At 40.0% G+C, this 23,226-nt stretch overlaps 1 protein-coding gene across 3 annotated transcripts in view; it reads right to left on the bottom strand.

The window, feature by feature from the left end:
• The window catches only part of LOC127415903 (NBAS subunit of NRZ tethering complex), a 243,396-nt gene that overhangs the window by 146,833 nt on the left and 73,337 nt on the right, over positions 1–23,226 (bottom strand). For all 3 annotated transcript variants that reach the window (XR_007893017.1, XM_051654908.1, XM_051654909.1), the window contains exons 27-30: positions 19,343–19,405; positions 16,661–16,783; positions 16,250–16,352; positions 7,310–7,539 (exon numbers count right to left, since the gene is read on the bottom strand). Coding sequence is in view for 2 of the 3 variants with exons in the window: in XM_051654908.1 (XP_051510868.1) it covers positions 7,310–7,539; positions 16,250–16,352; positions 16,661–16,783; positions 19,343–19,405 (519 nt within the window). In the remaining variant the exon portion in view is untranslated. The remainder of the gene's footprint in view (positions 1–7,309; positions 7,540–16,249; positions 16,353–16,660; positions 16,784–19,342; positions 19,406–23,226) is intronic.

The raw sequence follows: 23,226 nt of genomic DNA, 5'->3' as shown, positions 1-23,226 counted from the left end.
GTCTTCCCTGTAACGCACATCATTGAAATTGCCTGCAATGACAACAAGCTCAGTCCGATGATGCTGTGACACACCGCCCCAGACCATGACGGACCCTCCACCTCCAAATCGATTCCACTCCAGAGTACAGGCCTCGGTGTAATGCTCATTACTCGATAAACACGAGTCCGACCATCACCCCTGATGAGACAATACCGTGACTCATCAGTGGAGAGCACTTTCTGCCAGTTCTGTCTGGTCCAGCGAAGGTGGGTTTGTGCCCATAGGTGACGTTGTTGCCGGTGATGTCTGGTAAGGACCTGATACAACAGGCCTACAAGCCCTCAGTCCAGCCTCTCTCAGCCTATTGCGGACAGTCTGAGCACTGATGGAGGGATTGTGAGTTCCTGGTGTAACTCAGGCAGTTGTTGTTGCCATCCTGTACCTGTCCCGCAGGTGTGATATTCGGATGTACCGATCCAGTGCAGGTGTTCTTACACGTGGTCTACCACTGCGAGTATGATCAGCTGTCCTTCCTGTCTCCCTGTAGTGCTGTCTTAGGCATCTCACAGTATGAACATTGCAATTTATTGCCCTGGCCACATCTGCAGTCCTCATGCCTCCATGAAGCATGCCTAAGGCACGTTCACGCAGATGAGCAGGGACCCTGGGCATCTTTCATTTGGTGTTTTTCAGAGTCAGTAGAAAGGTCTCTTTAGTGTCCAAAGTTTTTATAACTATGACCTTAATTGCCTACAGTCTGTAAGCTGATAGTGTCTTAATGACCGTTCCACAGGTGCATGTTCATTAATTGTTTATGGTTCACTGAACAAGCATGGAAAACATTGTTTAAACCCTTTACAATAAAGATCTGTAAAGTTATTTGGATTTTTACAAAATTGTGTCCTGAAAAAGGGACTTATATATATATATATATACACACACACACACACATACATACACACACAGTACCGTGCAAAATTTTAGGCACTTGAGTAAAATGTTGGATAGTGAGGATGTCTTCAGAAATAATGCCATAAATAGTTTTCATTTATCAATTAACGGCATACAAAATCCAGAAACATAAAAAAAAAGCTAAATCAATATTTGGTGTGACAACCTTTGCCTTCAAAACAGCACCACTTCTCCTAGGTACACCTGGAAACACTTTTTCTTGGTTGTTGGCAGATAGGATGTTCCAAGCTTCTTGGAGAACTTGCCACGGCTCTCAATTGCTTCTGTCTCTTCATGTAATCCCAGACTGATGCAATGTTGTTTTGATCTGGGCTCTGTGGGGGCCATACCATCTGTTGTAGAGCTCCATGTTATTCTTATATTGAATACTATTTGCAAAGGGAATGTTGAAATCTAAAATTGATATTTCCTACTCATACACTAAAAGCAGAATATATAAAATTACTGTTTGAAGACAAATGTTTTTTTGTGAAAAATATAAAGTGCCTAAGACTTTTGCACAGTACTGTATATAAAATAGAATATAACAAAGTCGAACAGCAAAGTTTAAATAAATATTTTACTATACAAAAAAAACTAAAATAAAATGCAGAGACTCGAATCTGTGAAACTCTCTTTTATAAAACGCTTCATTGAAGTAACTGTCCAGACAAAACGATTCACTACAATGTTTCAGGCCCTTTTTTGAACAGTGGGTTTAATTATTGTCTTTTAGCATGCTCGGCTGCAAAGCTGCTTGTGCAATACCATGTGACTAAAAAATAATCATTGATGTTGCATGACCACAAATTGTTGGAAAATGTGGCTTGTAACTATAAAAGCTTAAATATTTTGAAAACAGCTGAACTACTGGAACACTAATGAAAAATGTCAAGTTAGTAACAGTTCTACTTTTTGTTAGCTACTCCCAAACACTGATCAGGAAAAGCAGGAGCCATTCCTTAAAATGACTTTAAATTACAGACTGAAAATTTGAAATAACATTTCTTTCATACTGTTATCACAGCTTTGCAGAAGTCTGTTTCTGCACATCTGTGGCGCTATAAATGTGCTTCATAGGAAACCAGGGAGAGAGCAAAAACAAATAAAAGCACAGATCCTGGGCCAGCTCTGCTGTCAGATTCCAATATAGTTTGGCAGAGACAGCAGGACCTAGAAAAGCTAGCAGTGCACTTTTGAGCCAAGTCAGTAGCCAGAGAGAAAGCTAGAACAGAAATAATAATTCAATTTATGAGCTTGAGAGAAGAAAGATGAAAAACAACAATAAATTCAGTAATATTTTGGAGTAGTTTCCTCTACAATCTGTGAGTTTTACATGGTAGTCATTTTCTGTGACACATCAATCAGACCCAAAAGACATGTTTCATGCTCCACTTTGCATAAAGTTTACTGTGTATTGAGCAACTACAGGCCAATATATAAAGTACATAACAAAAAAAAAAAAAAAAAAAAAATATATATATATATATATATATATATATATATATATATATATATATATATATATATACACACACACACTACCCTTCAAACAGCTCATAGAGCTTGCACAGCAGTTTCCTATGAATATGGTACAAAATGTTAATCATAGTGGTGTGGCTTTGTGGTTCAAGATCTAGGTGAGTAAACAAAAAGCTGCAGTTTTAAACCATTGTGCCTTTAAGTAAGGCACCTAATCACAGGTTGCTTAAGGCAGGGCCTGCCCGTGGCATAGGCGACATAGGCGGTTGCCTAGGGCGCAAAATCACAGAGAGGAGCCGCACAAGTTTTTTTTTTGAGGGGGGTTGTCTGAAGTGCGCCATCTCGTGACGACAATGTGCCCCTCTACCCATATATTGAGTACTAGTACTACACGATTATATTATAATCGGATCCTTATAATATGTGGACAAAATGAGTGCAAAAAGAACCAAATTATCAGGTGCATAAGGCAGGAAGTGGCACAAAGAAGAGGAGCAGAAAAATGAGCAATATTAAGGTAAGAATCACAAGTTAAAGACTTGTTTATTTACTACTTTGAAATAGCTTATTTAGAACCTCATAACTGGCATGGACACTTTGGGCCGTTTTTGCTTGTTTTATTTAAGTTTAATGCAAGTTAAGTGCAGTGTATTCTTGTTAAGCTTCTATAATGTTGTTTTAATTTCAGTTATATAGCTGCTTGCTTTCACTTCACCAAAAAGCTCCTAAGTGTCTTCTTTTAAAAGAGACCATGATTAGGACTGTAGTCTAAAGCATTCATGCTAAGCACCCTCAAACGAAACTTAGAGCACCCTCAATTGCAGACCAGGGCAAACTACTGCCCGCAGGTCGATTTATCATGGATATTTTTTGGATATATACATTTATCTGGCTTTGGGACCAATCGCACATTCACAAGCTTTTTATATGCTCAGGGTTGCCAGATAATAGATGCAACAGCCCAATCAGAGATTTATGCATACACAAATAGGAAATATTTTGCCTTATGTCATACTTAATTTATGCAATCTGGCAACCATGCACGCAAGTGCGCGCTTTCTCTCTCCTCTTCAAAAAAATAAATAAATAAAATACTTAGCGCTCAATAGTGCAATATTATGCTAAAAGAAATGTGTGATGCAGGCACTCTGTGTCCATTTGTGAGGCTGCGTGTGCTGTTTAGTGCCAAGTCTGCGAGCAAACCTTTTCAGTGATGAACTTTAGTAAAATCCCAATAGATCTGTGCATCATTCGCACATAGAGGGGACACGCGAGCAAAACCAAGTGAGAGAGGAAAATGTTTGTTCTTTGTGTTATTTGTAAAATGCTGAAGTCCCTAACACCTGTATGTGAATGTTACTCTAACAGTAATCATTTATCAGTGTCATGCAGCCTGTTTTATTCAGTTGTGTGCTAAATGGGATGCCAAACAAACCATTGACGAGACTCACATCATGACCCATAAGCGTGTAAACAGGTTGATAATGTTTTCAGAATAAAACAACTTTATCCATTTTGCACCAAACATTAAAATAAGCTTTTAGAATCTATAATTTCAGAATATTTTAATTTACTATTAAACCAGACTCCTGATGTAGAGTGTTAAATTGGATACAAAATTACCACTGCATTGAAGTATGGTAAAATAAACAGTTACTAATTTTATTCAGCCTTTATTCAACACATGATAGAAAAGTAGCAGCAAAACTTCAAGCAATCATAGAATGGTCCCATCAGTCTGTATGCACATCAGAAAATTGTGCATCATTCATTGAGTACATGAGTGCACTACTACTTCTGGGCTTAAAAGATACAACTATGCAGAACATTTTATCTTCTTTCTTCCAGGATCTACTTAACGGCTGATGTGGCCCCTGTACCAAAACAATTGCACACCTCTGCTCAATTTAATATGTAAGACTAATACTGTAAATTGGCAAGCAGATTTCCTTGAATCCCAGCAAACTTACAAAAATCCCTGCATTTTGGGGGGCCCCAATCTAAAATCTCGCCTAGGGCACCAACAGGGCCTGGGCCGGCCCTGGCTACAGGTGTCCTGTTCCTGTAACAAGCATACTTTAAAAGTGTCTACTAAATAGCTATTAATTAAACAGTAATCTTGAAAATCTATGCATCCAATAGCCACAAAAAGCAATCAATTTGGAACACACACAAAGGCAATGGCAGAAATCTAAAACTACTTTAAGAATTTCTGAACAGCAACCCCAAAGTATTTGGACAAATTAACCACACTAATAATGTAAGTATAGATTTAATTACATTAGATACAAAATATGGAGTGTCTATTTTCATCCCGGTGTAAATAGTATCTGCCACACAGAACAGCTATTTGCACCCCAACAGACCTTATTCACGCTAGAGCCATCTTTGATTTTTAATGGGAATGACAACGAGGCTGTGAGAGATAGACTTACAGTCTCTTCAAAGGGCTGTACTGCAGTTAAAAGTGTTTTTGGATTGTTCCGAAGACAAAACATTGATAAAATATCTGTCCAAGAACATTCAGTATACAAAGAACTCCAGATAACATGAGTTGTGGAAAATCAGATGTGATCTATAGCTATATACAGCTTTATACCGTTTGTGCCACTGAAGAGATGGAAGTCTATCCCTCACACCCTCGTATTCATTTCCATTAAAAATGATAAGGCGCCAAAGATGGCGCTAGCGTGAATAAGGTCTACAGTCTGCTGGAACCAGAGAAATATATGACAAACTGAACAGCAGGTGTCGCTGCAGTGGTGTGGGGTGTAAAGACGGTGTGTGAATGTGTAGTGTTGTCCTAGCGACCGCGATTCGAATCCGCATTTTGTCCCACTCTTTTTCCCCATCCGATTCCCTGTTTCCACTCTTAACATTTCCTTTAATACTACTTAAAATAATAGATCATATGAATTTCATTGCAGTGATTTGGTCACTGTAAATGTCGGGGAGTGCAGAGAAGGGTTTTATCCGGAGGTGGGGTCTGTCGAAAGCACTCGTTCCGGCGGCTCGGCATCGATTGTGTGTAGATTGCATCATTGTATTTCTAATATTGTAGTAACCATGTTTTGTTTTTTTGGGCAGAAACCATAGTTTTAATGCAATTAACCATGGTGTTAGTACAATAATCTGGTGGTAATATAGTAACCATGTTTAATTGTGTGGTTACTGAATGGCTCTTGACCCACTCTTAAATTTACAGAAGATGCCATTGTGAAACCATGGTTACTGTAATAAAACCAAGGTTATTTTTCTAAGGTAAGTTTAAGGTTAGGTATGTCTGTGGGACTCAAAATAAACACAATAAACACACTGCAGTGATGCCCATACTGTATGTTAGTTTTTAAATATGAAATATGAAAATAGTATCTGACACTATTTGCACCAGGTTTGGGGTGAAAATTATATCTGCCACTGTTTGCACTGGGGCGTAAATAGCATCATTATTTGCATCAGGCTGCAAACAGCAACTGCCTACAAAATATCAAAACAAGTAGCATCTGCAAACAAAAGATGCTAGAGCATTGCTCAGAACTAATTCCACCCTTCCTTACAATCTTTGCTTTAACAAAATTGGTCCTGAGGTCATTTTTATTTGAAGATTGAAGTCTCACACATTCACTCTCACGGGATAACACACAGGGTGCTTGATATCACGGCCAAGACAGAGCTTTGCCTTGACATTTGAAGAATATCCCTTTGGAATTCAGCAAAGAAACATTAACCTCTGCTAACAGCACAGAAAAGAGGAGCTTGCAGCCACAATGCAAGGTGGTTGTAGGTGGTTGCAAGGGTGTTGCTATGCATTTGCTAAGGTGTTTTGAGTTGTTTTACTAGCATTGCTATGCAGTTGCTTAGGTATTCAGGGTGGTTGTTAGATGGCTGTTTACTGGCCCAAGTCATCAGAGCCCAAACCCAAGTCTCTATAATGGTCTGATCTCTAGATATGCCTTGGGTCACTCTTTCAGAGCAAGTCTGTGTCAATCCAGGAAAAAATTAAATAAAAAACATAAGTCTGATCACTGAAAAAAGAAAAAGGAAACATTCAGAACGAATGACTATTCATTCTTTCTGTGAAGTTTCTTCCTACACATTCACATTCTCTCCATTTTGTCTCTCAGTGGAGGCAAAAGCCCTATAGTTTATACATTAAACTCATAATTACTGTCCATTGAAGTTTCTGTCTTTATGAGCCTTGAGTGTGTGAGAGCGAATGACAGTGCTATAAGAAGTGTGTGAATGCATATGGAGTGGCAGACCCTTCCAGGCGACGGCCTAATTACTGACCCACTTTACAACACGACCCATCGCTCAGGGGCCACAGTCTGTCACCCTTAGCGCTCTGGTCCAACACAACAAAAATAGACAGACAGACAGAGAGATAGACTGAAAACACATTAACATAAAGCTGCAGGGTGGAGAGTGAGCCATCTATCATCTACCTCTAAATCTCTCTCTCTCTCATTATGAAAGCTAATTATGGCAATAACAATAGGCACTGTTTAGGGCCGGACTCATAAGAGTGGCACGAGATGAGAGTGACATTGTACAGTTTGAATCCTGTGGTGTTTCCCTCCTCTTTCATCATAAACTCTTCATGCAAGTAGTGTTAGTGTTTGAAGAAGCTGATAGTTTTAGGCTGCTTTCACCCTTGGTCTGATCGCTTGGTCTGAACCAGAGTTCGATTCAACCTCCCTTCCCCTCATAAAACTCTTCTCATATTGTAATATTTGACTCTGCTGAAATTTTTTTGTGTTTTCCAACTGTGTTATCGTCAACTCATCTTTCTAAAAAGCATTCAAATTTGTCTATGTTTGTTAGTTGAGGTAGATGGGGTGTAGGCCGGCCCAACTGCCTAAAAGTAAACCAGGGTAATCAAAGGAGGTCATACCGTGCCAGGTTCATGCAGGGGTCACTGAGGGTGGCCGAAGAGTTGAAGTATTCCCGGGCAGCGGCCAGAACCAACGCCACGCTGCAGTTATAGGCTACACGTGCATGAGCTTTACCTCGAAACGCCACGCTGACCGGAGTGTCCTCTGACACAGCACTGCAGTGCACCAGCTGACCTGCCAGATGAACATTCTCCTCCCGCCCTGAACACAATAAACTCTCCACAAACACCTGTATGAAAGAGAGGCACAGAGATGGACAGAAAAAGAGACAGAAGGAGATAAGCATTGTGTTGTGTGAACCCACGGGGAGAATGTGTTCAGGTGTGGCAATTAATCACCCGTCTTTAGTCAATTGCCGGCGAGACACAATCGCAACAGGAGATATATCAAAAACAGCTCTTTCAATGACAACGCGCTCTCATGAGCATCTCTCTGAAACAGCTGTGCTGTCCTGGGTAATTTCAATGTTGCCTTCAGGTACAGATTTAGGCAGAGTAAGATATCAAAGTTGTGTGTGGTGATGTTTGTGTGTGTGTGTGTGTGTGTGTGTGTGTGTGTGTGTGTGTGTGTATCTGACTTAAAGTGAAATCTCAGTTGCCCCTGTTCAAAGTTCCCTAATTAAAACATCATAAAATCCAAAGAACAGATTAACTAGATTTAGACGTCATCTAAAGAAAAATATGAGCAGTGGTTGCCTATGCAAAACTCACTGCTTTGATGCTAGGGTGTTGTTAGTGGTTGCCAGGGCATTGTTATTTGTTTGTTAAGGTGTTTTAAGTGATTACAAGGGCGTTGCTGTGGTTGCTAGAGTGTAGTGGTTGCTGACCCAAAGTCAAAATAGCCCATGTCCAACTCTATGCAATTCTGGCCCGTAGATATGGCTATAGTCCCTCCTTCAATGTAACTCTAATTGATGGTATTGATAAGATATGGAATATGCTTCTGTTAAAGTTATTAGTCTGTGTTATTTCAACTGCATAATTTTTTTAATTGTGATTAATTACAGAATTTGTGGTGATGAACTAAACTTCCCATGATCCTGATGAGGAAAATCCACCAATTAGAGAAACACGGCAAACAAACTACTGCAAAAGAGCTCAGCAGCGACCATCCACTTCCATGAAGCACTGTGAAGGATGCAACTGAGTCGCCCCTACACTCTCAAAGTACTTAAATCTTTGTATATACTGTATCTGAATACTTTGCAATAAACTGAAAATGTATTGTTTTTGTACTTTTAATCAACAACTTTAAAGGTATGGTTCACCCAAAAATGAAAATTCTCTCATCATTTACTCACCCTCATGCCATCTCAGATGTGTATGACTTTCTTTCTCCACCAGGGTAGGGTTGCACCAGCTGCAGGCGCGGACTGGCCATTGTGAGAACCGGGACTTTTCCCGGTGGGCCAGCCACGAAATGGGGCCGCCGCGTTATGCAGAACGAGCCACAAAATGGCGCCACGATATGCAGAAGGGAGCAGCGATATGCAGAAAAGGACAGCAACACCCCCCACAGCCGTGAATTTTAGTTTGATCTTAATACGCTTGATGTTCAAACCTTGTTTGCTCATGTAACTGTCAGCTGTAATAAATTATATCCCCATTAAAATACGATATGTAATAAAAGAAGATTTGATAAATAGTATATTTGCCCTGTGTATATAACAATATATAGGAACTGTATCTAAAATAAATAAGGGGTGATAAATAAATACTAATACAACAGGCTGGGAAAATAGACATTTATTCATTTTAATATCCTATATATATTTTGAATGTGTTGAAACTTGACACACTGAAAACTGCACCGTTTCGCCGAGGGCAGATGGTTTCATGCTGAAGAGCCGCTTAAAAGTTTTTGTTTTCTCTCTCATAAATGTAAACGAGTGTAAATGTCAACATCATAATGTATCGAAAGGATTGATGCCTGTCACGCAAAACATGAGCTCACTGATGTCATAAAATATCATTCTGCTTTTTCATTCCAACCGTTACGCCTGGTCGGAGGCTTCCGTAAATATTTAGTTTATACTTAGTGTTACGTTCTACCTAAGTTTAATGGTGCAACGCTCAATTATTTAGTAGTGCGTAAATTGTGATTTAGTGCCCATTTACGCCACAACTAGGCTAAGTTGTAACTTACGTATAGCTGGTGCAACCGGCCCCAGAACACAAACATTTGTGTTTTGCAGAAGACAAACGATCTTTAGAAGAATGTCTCAGCTCTGTTGGTCCTTACAAGTGGATGGTGACCAGATCTTTAAAGCTCCAAAAATCACAAAGGCCACATAAAAGTAATCCATAAGACTCAGTGGTTAAATCCATATCTTCAGAAGCGATATGATATGTGTGGGTGAGAAACAGATCAATATTTATGTCTTTTTTTTTACTAGAAATCTCCACTTTCACATTGTGAAAGTGGACATTTATGGTAAAAAAAAAAAAAATGTGTGTTTCTCACCCACACATATCACATTGCTTCTGAAGATATAGATTTAACTACTGGAGTCGTATGGATTACTTTTATGATGCCTTTGTGATTTTTGGAGCTTTAAAGATCTGGTATGAACTTAGCCTAGTATGACTTTTATGATTCACTTGCATTGTAAGGACCAACTGAGCTTCGATATCATTCTAAAAATCTTTGTTTGTGTTTTTCAGAAGATCATACACAAGTGGGATGGCATGAGGGTGAGTAAATTATGAGAGTTTTCATTTTTGGGTGAACTATCCCTTTAAATCAATAGTTTTATATTTTTCTATCATTTTTAATTTGATTTAATTCGCAATGTTTCATGGGTGTGTAGTTCATTCCTTGAAAGATGTTAAGTACACAGCCTTGTACTTTTGTCTTTTTGTCCGATTTTCAAATACTTTTTATTGCTTTAAACCAATGTTTGTTATGTTGTGATTCACCTCAGAGCTGATTGTTTTGATTCATGGCTTAGAACTCTTTTAAGAAAGATTTTATGAAATCTCTTTGTAAGAAATTAATGGGAAAAATACTTCTGGAACCAAGACGGGCACTGTTCCACTCTGTTACTTAGAAAAGTAATAGTGCATCTCTCCTAGAGAAGACGCACAATTTGAGGCATCCTTCCTGTCCATAGAACAAACTTTTCGGGATACCTTGCACGCCAAAATGTGATGCTGAGGCTTAAGGTTTGTACAAAATCCTAACCCTGAGTAAGAGTAATAGTAATACTTGCCTAAGCAAACACCACTAATAAATAATAAAATTATTCTCATTTCATCATCACTTTCCAATTTCTTCTTTCCCTAATACGAAATTCCACTTTCAGTTTCAACAAATTCTGCTCTTCCTAAAAACACCTAGGCTGTTTTCACACTTGGTTCAATTGCTTGGTGTGAGCTGCAGTACATTTGTGTCATCAACATGAGTGCCATGTGAGTATTACACGAATACTAGCAACAGCTGTTTACCACAGGATGACAATACATCAGCTTCGCTGTTTTATTCATGTTTTTGTAACAGCTTCACACCAAACAAAGGAAGCACACTCTGAAATGGACTACATTTACAGTACATTTAGGCGTTCATATTCTCTACCAGTTGAACTACATGATTCCATGGGACTAGGGATGGCACCAAAAGCTCTAGTGTGAAAGTGTCCTAAGGGGCCATTCAGAAGGAAAGTGTAGCAGCACCAAGAAAAGCTAGAAGTAGCACAACAAATAGAACAGAAACCAGGTGTCTCCATAAGCATTATTTTAAATGTGACATGGTGTCTAAAAAATGATGCAAAAAACACATTAGGTGTGAACGGCCGTAAGAGTTTGTATGGTGGTCACTGCAGTTTCTAGCAATGGAGCTAAAAGTGCAATCCATTAATCCAAATCTGATCCTAATAGCAGATGAACAGGCCAAAACCAGTGTCAGCAAATCAGTTAACACACCACAACATGTAATTTTCCACACATAGACTGTGCATGTGTGCTGCAAAACCTGAATTTCATTAACTGATCATGAAGCTTCATAAAGTCTTTAGAAATATAATCAGCAAGTGCTTTAATCTGTCTGCATTACAGAATCCAATATCTGCAGAGCACACTGCACCTATAACTGTAACATGGTTAACTCTTAACACCGCACAAATGAAATATCCACCCCTGCTCAGTCTGCAAGCCAGTGAGCCATTCCTAATGCACAAGCCACAGAGGTAAGGCAGAGTTTAGAGCTGGTTGCTGGGGTTTGTGTAAATTCATTAGCTGTTTAGCTATTGAAGAGATTACAAAGCAACTCCATCAAATGGACCCAGACAGAGAAAGGAGATGGTGAGAAACCCAATTCCATAAAACTATATCCAAGTTCTTTTATTTTCCTCTCAGAACTTTTAATGTAATGCTCGTGCAGGATATCTATCAAGAGAGAGGAGAAAAATACAGTGAAGAGGCCCTTTCTGACAGGAACTGGGTTAGAGCCAATCGAAAAAAGCAAAGGCAATGGATAATTCTCTTTTGATGTTTTCTTTCTCTAGTCAGAGGGCAAGCGGTGGGGAGTTGAGGATGAACTCTTGAGGGTGAGTTCAACTGCTGTTCTGGTCTTGATTGTGATGAAGAAATCGATAGTGATGGGAAAGCAGCCTCGTTAGAGAATAGCGCTAAATTACAGAGCATCACACAGACAAAGCCCACCATCACCATTACATTAATGCTCTGTCTGAAACTCTTTCAGACGCACATACAGATATACAGATACACACTAACACAGATGAAAACCTGGGTGAGCAACAAAAGAGGGTAATGAGAGGACAGATAATGTTGGCGTTGTAAGGCAAAGTGAGAAAAGATGAGCCTTAAGATTACAGGAACTTCACAAATGTGGATTATGATATTTTCAGACTCCGTTTTATTTTAATCTGAGCATTTTTTCTAGCCAAACCAGTCCGTCACAGGACAGATCATAGTGTAACGCCCGTTTCACATGATCCGTTTGCGGACTTCACACTCATGTTGACTCTGGGTTTAAAAAATGGAGTCAATATGGACTCAATTATTTGCACCAATTATTTCATAACAGAGAACTCAAATCAATCAAACTTATAAAAAGGAGTTCACATTGCCTAAGACTGAATATTTTAGATACTTACAATTGAGACATTTCCTTATATCACATAAAACACTAGACAAGGTTAAAAATCCCTCACCAATAGAACTCTTCCTTAAAGAAATGCAAGCAGGTCTAGAAATAGAAAAAAGCATATCCAAAGTATATTCTATATTTCAGTCTATGAACCCCGTTAACACTTTGCAGATAAAGGAAAAATGGGAGGCTGAATTGTGTACAACTATTTCCCTCGAAACCTGGGAGGTGATTTGTGAAGAGGCACATTCAGTGACCAGTTCCAATATCTGGAGAGAGTTCAAATGGAAGATCATAACAAGATATTTTTGGACTACACAAATTACAGCAAAATGGAATCCGAATATCTCAGATAAGTGTTGGAGGAGATCCCTAATGATCCAATATTAGTTCTCATTGGTGTGCGACCGGATGATTTTGAGGGGAGTGCTAAAATATACCTATTACAAATCCTATTGGCAGCAGCCATTAAGTGCATTACAGCTAGATGGTTAAAACCCGAACCCCCGTCATATAATATTTGAATCCAAAAAGTTTGGGAATTGTATGATATGGAACGAATTACATTCTCACTATGGCTCCAAAAAGCCGAAATGTATAAAGAGATGGACCCAGTCCATCAATCTACACTCTAAACCCTATAATGACAAAGCAAAAAAAATTAAAAATTAAATAAAATAAAGATTTTTGATAACTTTGCAAATTTATTAAAAAGAAAAAAATGAAATATTACACTGACATAAGTATTCAGACCCTTTGCTATGCCACTTGAAATTTAGCTCAGGTGCATCCCATTTTTCTGGATCACCTTTGAAATGTTTCTACACTTTGATTGGAGTCCATCTGTGGAAAATTCATTTGAATGGACATGATTTGGAAAGGCCCACACCTGTCTATATAAGGTCTCACAGCTGAAAATGCATATCAGAGCAAAAACCAAGCCATGAGGTCAAAGGAACTGCCTGCAGACCTCAGAGACAGGATTGTGTCGAGGCACAGATCTGGGGAAAAATTCAGCTGCATTGAAGGTTCCCAAGAGCACAGTGGCCTCCATAATTCTTAAATGGAAGTTTGGAACAACCAGGACTCTCCCCAGAGCTGGCCACCTGGCCAAACTGAGCAATCGGGGGAGAAGGGCCTTGGTAAAAGAGGTGACCAAGAACCCGATGATCACTCTGGTTGAGCTCCAGAGATCATGTGTGAAGATGGGAGAAACTTACAAAAGGACAACCATCGATGCAACACTCCACCGATCTGGACTTTATGGCAGAGTGGCCAGACGGAAGCCTCTCCTCAGTGCAAGACACAACAAAAACACCTAAAGGACTCTCAGACTGTGAGAAACAAGATTCTCTGGTCTGACGAAATGAAGATTGAACTGTTTGGCCTCAATTCCAAGTGTCATGTCTGGCGGAAACTAGGCACCGATCATCCCCTGCGCAATACCATCCCAACGGTGAAGCATGGTGGTGGTAGCATCATGCTGTGGGGGTGTGTGACGAGGAGGAGGGCCTGGTCAGGCCGTGAGGACACACATCCGGCACTGAATTGTCCTAATCAGCCAGGAGGGGAATAAAGACGAGCCGGAGGTGACAGTTCAAGAGAGAGAGAGAGAGAGAGAGTGAGACACGCAGCTGCTGTGTGTGTGTGTTTTATGTTATGTTTCGGTTTCTGTATGTCATTAAAGTTATGTTGACTGTTCTGCTGGTTCCTGCCTCCTCCTTGCACATCGTAAGAACCCTGTTACACTGGTGCTGAAACCTGGGAAGAAGGAGGGATGCGCTGTTGTGGAGTCCTCGCCGCTGCTATCCACCGAGAAGCTGTGGAGCCGCGGCCGTCCGCCAGGGGCTGGAGGAGCTGTGACCGTCCACCAGGGGTCAGAGGAACCGCTGCCATCCGCCAGGGGAGGAGCAGCTGTCGTCCGCCAGAGGGCAGAGGAGTGGCTGAGGACCAGGTGACGGTGTGTCCGGGACCGGCAAGCGAATCTCTATCTCTCTCTGTTCCTCCCACTTGCTCTTTCCCTCTCTTTCCCCTCATCTCTCCTAGGGCTCCAGAGAGGCGGGGAACACCTGCCGGTAGAAAGATGGCCAGAAGGGCAACACCTCCCCTCCAGGAAGGGAAGGGAGAGGAGCACGTCATGCTGGAGGTTTCCCTGGCCTGAATCGGGTGGTGGAGGAGTGTGACGAGGAGGAGGAGGATGTGGCCGGGCAGTGAGGATGCATGCCCAGTGCTGAATTCTCCTAATCAGCTGGGAGGGGGATAAAGACGAGCCGAGAGAGAGAGAGACATGTGGCCGCTGTGTGTGTGTGTGTGTGTGCGTGTCTGTGTGTTTTATGTTATGTTTCAGTTTCTTTATGTCATTAAAGTTATGTTGACTGTTCTGCCGGTTCCTGCCTCCTCCTTGCCCATCGTAAGATCCCTGTTACACTGGTGCTGAAACCCGGGAAGGAGGAGGGATGCGCTGTTGTGGAGTCCTCGCCGCTGCCGTCCACTGAGAAGCGGAGGAGCCACGGCCATCTGCCAGGGGATGGAGGAGCTGTGACCGTCCGCCAGGGGTCAGAGGAACCGCTGCCATCCACCAGGGGAGGAGCGGCTGTCGTCCGCCAGAGGGCAGAGGAGTGGCTGAGGACCAGGCGACGGTGTGTCTGGGGACCGGTGAGCTAATTTTTCTCTCTCTCTCTCTGTCCCTCCCCCTCGCTCTTTCCCTCATCTCTCCTAGGGCTCCAGAGAGGTGGGGGAACACCTGCCGGTAGAAGGATGGCCAAAAGGGCAATACCTCCCTTCCAGGAATGGAGGAGAGAGGAGCACGTCATGCCGGAGGTTTCCCTGGCCTGAATCGGGTGGTGGAGGAGTGTGACGAGGAGGAGGGCGTGGCCGGGCAGTGAGGACGCATGCCCGGCGCTGAATTGTCCTAATCAGCTGGGAGGGGGATAAAGACGAGCCAGAGAGAGAGAGAGAGAGACACGTGGCCGCTGTGTGTGTCTGCGTGTTTTATGTTGTTTTATGTTGTTTCAGTTTCTTTATGTCATTTAAGTTATGTTGTGCCGGTTCCTGCCGCCTCCTTGTTCATCGTAAGAACCCCGTTACAGAGTGTTTTTCAGCGCCAGGGACTGGGGGACTGGCCAGGGTTGAAGGAAAGCTAAACGCAGCAAAATACAGAGATGTCCTTAATGAAAACCTGGTTCACCTTCAAAAAGGAAAATGACCATAAGCACACAGCCAGGATAACGCAAGAGTGGCTTAGGGACAATTCGGTGAATGTCCTTGAGTGGCCCAGCCAGAGCGCGGACTTGTACCCAATCGAACATCTCTGGAGAGACCTGAAAATGGCTGTCCACCGACGGTCCCCATCCAACCTGACAGAGCTTGAGAGGATCTGCAGAGAAGAACGGCAGAAAATCCCCAAATCCAGGTGTGCAAAGCTTGTCACATCATACCCAAAAAGACTTGAGGCTGTAATTGCTGCCAAAGGTGCTTCAACTAAGTACTGAGTTAAGGTTCTGAATACTTATGTCAATGTGATATTTCAGTTTTTTTCTTTTTAATACATTTGCAGTTATAAAAAAATCTGGTTTTTGTTTTGTCATCATGGGGTATGGAGTGTAGATTTATGTGAAAAGAAAAAAAAAAAAATAACATTAGGCTGCAACATAAAATGTGAAATAAATGAAAGGGTCTGAATACTTTCTGAATGGACTGTAATATAATGAAGTATAGTGCAATGTAGCACAGCATAGCATAGATTATGGCATAGTACAGTAAAACACAACAAAATAGCTTTGTGACAAAAACATACACAAATGTTATTCAATTATATCATAAATGTGCAGTACCTGATGGCAAGTCTCTGGCTCTAGACAGGTATAAACATTCTGCTGCATGTCCAAGAGATCTTGAAGTAGGCCTCTCCACACTGTCTCACTCACAGGAGGGTTTCTGAACAAGCAACAGACAGTGAGGCAGAGTGCTTTGGGAAATGCTAAATGTGCGTGCGTGTGTGTGTGTGTGTGTGTGTGTGTGTGTGTGTAATAATTCAAATCGCTTAAAAAAAAAAAAAACACACTAAACCATGTTATTATTTTTTTTTAAATGTAAAAATGCACACATTTTTTTGTGAGGGTTAGGTTTAGGGGTAGGGTTAGGGTTAGGGGATAGAATCTATAGTTCGTACAATATAAAAATCATCATGTCTATGGAGAGTTCTCATAAGAACAGATGCATCAATGTGTGTGTGTGTGTCATACTTGCGTCCTGTATGACGAGTGAGTCGGACCATCAGCTGGTGAGCTTCTTCTTTACTGTTCTGACTGTTCCTCACGAATGAGATGGGCTTCTGGAGACCATGTTTCTCCAACACCTCAGCAACACTGGAGAGAGACAGAAAAATAACAAATAAAAAAATGTATAGCCGCATTTAATTCTAGAGAGTATACAGTTAAAACTGTCCTGTGTAGGATATGTCATAAAAACTGTATTATTAAACTTTCAATTTACCTGGTTAGACCCTTTAGATTAAAATATGTTTTTCAGAAAACATACAGCCTACATAATACATGGTGGTCCAAAAGTCTGACACCACTAGTGAAAATATTCTAATTAGAATTTTTCTAATGTAATTTTTTTATTATTATTATTATTATTATTATTATAAATTGTTTTATCACCATAACCGTATCAACGAATAGTCGAATTGAAAAATTAACAATAATTGCAGAACTTCTTAGATTTCCACCTTTAGGTTTTCATGACATGCACTCGAGTTGGCATGTACTTCACAAGTTTGTGTAAAACCTGATGATCCATGATATCCAGAATGATTTAAGAATGTTCCAAAGAGCATCTTGTGTGCTTCAATGGAAGCTAGTCAAACCGTCAAAAATGTGCTAATTTGATTTGTGACCTAGAAATCTCACAAAACCCCAAAAAAGTTTTTATTCCTTTAACGTCTTTTCCTAACAACATTTTTCTAAATCCTAAAACTTCTTAATTTTGGATTTTGAATGCAAAATTTTAAATGTGGTTTCAGACTTTTGGACTCCACTATTTATATGGTAAACCACAATGTAACACATTCCTAGCCAGGCTTTTGTGCTCAACAGCTGCTCTGAGGAGCCATGAACAGACAGAGGTGTCTGAATCAACCTCAGTGAGCCGAACTGGTGCCATGTCTGGCTCAGATGCCTTCAATAAATGAGCATGTACCGTCCCCCGGGAGCACCTGCACAGATGTTTTCTTTTCCTTCCTTTCTTCCAATCTCACACTCCTCTCGTGTCTCTTTCTTTCTCTCTACAATCTGCTGGGGCCACATTTGCTTTATCATTGGTTCACTTACATATTTGTGTGCTCCCTTCTCTCCCTCTCTTTAACTCCTCTCTCCATCTGTCTGTAGCTCTTTAAGCCTTGATTATGAACTGTTTCTGGAATGGCTGTACTGTTTAAAAAAGCAAATTGTTTTGCTTTTTGCTTTCTTTTATTCCAATAGCAGGAATTCAGTAACAGTTTGTGTAATCTTCTGCTTAAAGGGGCCAAATTCTACACTTAGCAGTTTATTTGACCTCATATATATACCTATAATTTTAGTCAAGGTTTCTTATGCACCAAAATTGAATTTAACATGGCCTTTTTCCACCCTCTACCCAGGATTTTGTATATAGATGACCTCTGTTTTGACTGGCCAACCTCTTCACGTATTGATGGACATGTGTTAATGTCTTCCATTGGTTACCCAAAACAGGTAGTCCCATCCCAAACTCACAGGTTGAGCCAGTGTTGCTATGTCAGGATGCTCAAACAAACAGAGCAATGTTTAGCTAGCGCCACAGAGCTACAGTGTTTACACTTCTGTGAAATCAACCCACAATTGTCTTTCTTCTAATTGTCTATCCACATCAAGCTAGATCATGCTAGAAGATAGATAGGAGAAATTATGTTAACATAAAAATAACAAACTTCACCTTCACAACACTGACAGATAGTACGAAAGATTGACAGAGAGCAGGAGCAAGTAAGAGAAATCATTGGCAAAGATACAATTCAGATGCAAAGATGGAACAAAAATAAACCTTGAGAGACTGTGAAATAACGAGTGATAGGTTACAGAGCAAACAAGAGAAAAGGAGAGGAATTAAGGCTGCGGTGACTGCGCCCTCCCAGGCCAGCCATAAATATCTGAGAAAGCGACTTTCATCATCCTTTTCTCAGACAAAATTCTAATGGATGTAAAAGAATGCTTCTTTACAGAGCCATTACAGGCTGATCACATCACCTGAGCTGAGATTGATACACACGAACAGACAAAGACAGAGAGAGAGAGACACAGACACACATACTGTAAACAGACAAAACACACAAACAACATGCATACAACACACAACCTCCAACAATACACATTTTGACAATGCATAATTTCTTTAAGCATTAGGCAGATCAAGAGGGGGAAAGTTTAAAGTGCTATGAGCAATTTTATTTATTGAATGGCACAGTCACAGGGGAGCCCATAGAAGCTAAAAGCATGTACTCAAAGTGGATCCTTCAAGTAAAAAGGCATATACAACTTCGTAAACAGCTGTTAGTTTGTCATGCGAGAATGCTATTTTGCTACCATTGCTTTTGACAACACTGAGATGACACGCTGCTGCTCTCCTGCTCCATTTGATTACACCAGTTTCAACGGTGCCAGAGTATCTATGTAACTGTAGTCTTTAGACAGCAGAATGAAAGAGTAATAATGTCAAATTTTGTTATTTTTATACTTTTTTCTGTAAAATCTTCTGTGGGCTCCCTTGCAGCCTCCTGGGTGTCCCAGACCCCAGTTTGAAAACCTCTTTTGACAGCACCTTTAATGAACTTCACATAAAAAGTGGGTGAGTGAGTGGATCTAAGACCTTGTTACAAAGCATATTGTTTGTTCACTCACTCTCCTTACCTCAAGTGTTTCTCAAGAGTGTCCACCTGGTCATGCAGGGCTTTTGTAGAGTCTCTCTCTGGTCTGAGAAAGAGACAAATTTACAAGATCAAAGACCAGCCATCTTGAACACACATAGACTGCATTCATTTACTATACTTACTATAAAGTCACTCGCAAGGTTTTAGGTTTCCATTATCGAATCATGTCACCAGGTCAATGCTTTAATATGTTGTAGCAGTCATAATGGTTTAGTTTAGAGCATATGTTATGTACTGGTGATTGGCTATAGGTCTTCTGGCCTCTATGGTGTCATTTTGGAGTCAGACCTTAGTTTCAGAAGTCACATCAAAGCAACAACTAAATCAGTCTACTTTAATCTAAAAAATATAGCCAGAATTAGATGTTTTGTATACAGTCAAGACTTCGAGAAACTTGTTCATGCATTCATCACCAGTAGGGTAGACTACTGCAATGGACTCCTAACCGGCCTTCCCAAAAAGACCATTAGACACCTGCAGCTCATTCAGAATGCTGCTGCCAGGATTCTCACCCAAACCAAAAATCTGAGCATATTACTGCAGTCCTCAGGTCTTTACACTGGCTTCCAGTTACATTTAGAATTTATTTTAAAGTACTATTACTCGTTTATAAATTGCTCAATAGCCTAGGACCTAAATACATTTCAGATATGCTTGTTGAATATAAACCTAACAGACCTCTCTAATCATTAGGATCAAGTCAGTTAGACATACAGAGGGTTCACTCAAAACAAGGTGAGACAGTGTTGAGCTATTATGCCACCCGCAGCTGGAACCAGCTTCCAGAAGAGGTTAGATGTGCTCTAAAAGTAGCCACATTTAAATCCAGACTAAAAACACATCTGTTTAGCTGTGCATTTTCTGACTGAGCATTGTGCTGCACTTATTGACTTTTGACTTATTTTGCTTTTGTCTTTATTTCATTTTAATTATTCTATTTTATTCTTTTTATTTTATTTTTATATAACTTTTTTTCAATGTGTTTAAAATTGTTGGTTATCCTCTGTTTAATCAGGGAAGGTTAACAACAATTAAATTGTTTACAATTTTTGGTTAACCTCTTTTAATCAGGGAAAGTTAACAACAATTAAAGTGTGCGTTTACAATTTTTGGTTATCCTCTGTTTAATCAGGGAAGGTTAACAACAGTTATGGATGGTGTTAACAATGTAATATTCTTTTTCTTCATATTAATTTTAATCATTTCAAATTTTTTCAAATGTATTTTATTACTTTTTATTCTTATTTCATGTTCTTAATTTATTTTTATTTTTTTATTATTTTATATATCTTGTATTTTCTTTAAAATGTATATGTAAAGCACTTTGAATTGCCATTATGCATGAAATGTGCTATATAATAAACTTGTCTTGCCTTGCCTTGCCATGCCTATGAATATGCTATACTTGTTTTGTGTTTAGTCCCAAAACAAGCTCAACACTCAATACCGTCAGCTGTTGGATTGCAGGTCATTGATGTACAAGTACACTACCGGTCAAAAGTTTTGAAACACTTACTCATTCTTTATTATAATTATCTTTTTTTTTTATTTATTTATTTATTTATTTTTTTATATATATATTTTAGAATATTAGTAAAGTCATCAAAACTATGGAATAACATAAATGGAACTACGGGAATTATGTTCATTAAATCCAAAATAAATAAAAACTGTGTTATATTTTAGCATCTTCAAAGTAGTCACCCTTTGCCTAGAATTTGCAGACATGTACTCTTGACATTTTCTCAACCAACTTCTTGAGGTATCACCCTGGGATGCTTTTTAAACAGTATTGAAAGAGTTCCCATCTATGTTGGGCACTTATTGGCTGTTTTTCTTTATTATTTGGTCCATGTCATCAATTTCAAAAACTTTTTTAATTTTTTTTTTAATTAAATATTAGTTTTATAATGAAACAAATTAATATGATGGCACAATTATATTTTTGTCTACAAAACTAATTTCAAACATTTAAGCATATGCCTTCAGATCAAAAGATTTTTAAGATCATGAAAAACATTTCAGTCAAGTGTTTCAAAACTTTTGACCGGTAGTGTATACAACATGCTAGAGCTGTCAATCAATTAAAAATGTAACCAAATTATTTCAATGATATGGCAAGTTAATTAATTTAATTAATCTCAACTGATTATTTTCAACTTACAGTTGAAGTCAGAAGTTAACACACACTTAGGTTGAAGCCATTAAAACAAATGTTTTAACCACTCCACAGATTTCATATTAGCAAACTATAGTTTTGGGAAGTCGTTTAGGACATCTACTTTGTGCATGACACGAGTCATTTTTCCAACAATTGTTTATAGACAGATTGTTTCACTTTTAATTGACTATATCACAATTCCAGTGGATCAGAAGATAACATTCACTGAGTAAATTGTGCCTTTAAGCAGCTTGGAAAATTCCAGAAAATTATGTCAAGTCTTTAGGAAATTAGCCAATTAGCTTCTGATAGGCTAACTGGCATCAACTGGAGGTGTACCTGTGGATGTATTTTAAGGCCTACCTTCAAACTCAGTGCCTCTTTGCTTGACATCATGGGAAAATCAAAAGAAATCAGCCAAGACCTCAGAAAAAAAAAAAAAAAACTGTGAACCTCCACAAGTCTGGTTCATCCTTGGGAGCAATTTCCAAATGCCTTAAGGTACCACGTTCATCTGTACAAACAATAGTACACAAGTATAAACACCATGGGACCACGCAGCCATCATACCGCTCAGGAAGGTGACGCATTCTGTCTCCTAGAAATTAACATAGTTTGGTGTGAAACGTGAAAATCAATCCCAGAACAACAGCAAAGCCTCCGCCTCTGATGACGATGTGGCAGCGGGGGCGTGGTCAAGCATCTCTCCGGAGAGAGAGAAAGCGGTAAGGGCGCTTAAACACTTTAACTTCATAACTTCATAGTTGTAATCTGAACTAGATTATGTCTAACACCTGTCTCTAATTACAGTGAGCACGGGGAGAGCGGCATAAAAGAGCCACACCGCCAGCAGACAGGGAGAGAGAGACTGGCACAAGGAAGGCCACGGTGCTACAGAAGCTATTGTGACGATTGTATTATGAAGTTAAAGTGTTTAAGTAAATATTTGCCTGTGAAGCTGTTGAGTTTGTAAAACTGCAAGCATCAAGGTGGACAAATTAAACGCCTACCTGAACCGGGAAACCTCGCTTCTCGCCTCCTCCTTTCCACTGAAAAGTGTTACAGACAACATCGAGGTTTACGCTGTTACTGTAACGTGTTTCATCAGTACGTGCAGAGAGGACGTTGTACTGATCAAAACTATACGGATCTACCCGAACCAGAAACCTTGGATTAATAGTGATGTTTGTGCGGCACTTAATGCACGGACCTCTGCTTTTAATTCCAGGAATGCGGAGGAGCATAAACAAGCCAGTTATACCCTATGCAAAACTATCAGAGCAGCTAAATGCCAGTACAGGGACAAGATTGAAGAACAGTTCAACACCACCGACTCTAGAAGCATGTGGCAGAGAATTAATATCATCACGGACTTCAAAGGGAATAAAAACTCCACCGTAATTTGTATGATCTTTTCGAGGGAAATAACACCACCCTCGTGGAGAGAGCTCTCGTGGCCGAAGCTACAGAGGTTAGTTCACTCTCCGTCTCTGTAGCGGATGTAACCTAATCCTTCCGACGGGTGAATATCCGTAAAGCCACGGGTCCAGACGGCATTCCGGGGCGCGTCATCAGAGTGTGCACGAACCAACTGGCTTGTGTTTTTACGGACATTTTCAACCTTTCTCTCTCCTTGTCTGTGGTCTCCACATGCTTTAAAATGTCCACCATTTTGCCTGTTCCAAAGCAATCCAAAATCACAT

This window comes from Myxocyprinus asiaticus, chromosome 25 (assembly GCF_019703515.2).
Source record: "Myxocyprinus asiaticus isolate MX2 ecotype Aquarium Trade chromosome 25, UBuf_Myxa_2, whole genome shotgun sequence".
NCBI classification, from domain to species: domain Eukaryota; kingdom Metazoa; phylum Chordata; class Actinopteri; order Cypriniformes; family Catostomidae; genus Myxocyprinus; species Myxocyprinus asiaticus.
Note: the sequence above shows the minus strand (reverse complement) of the source record. Positions and strands in the feature narration are given on the sequence as shown.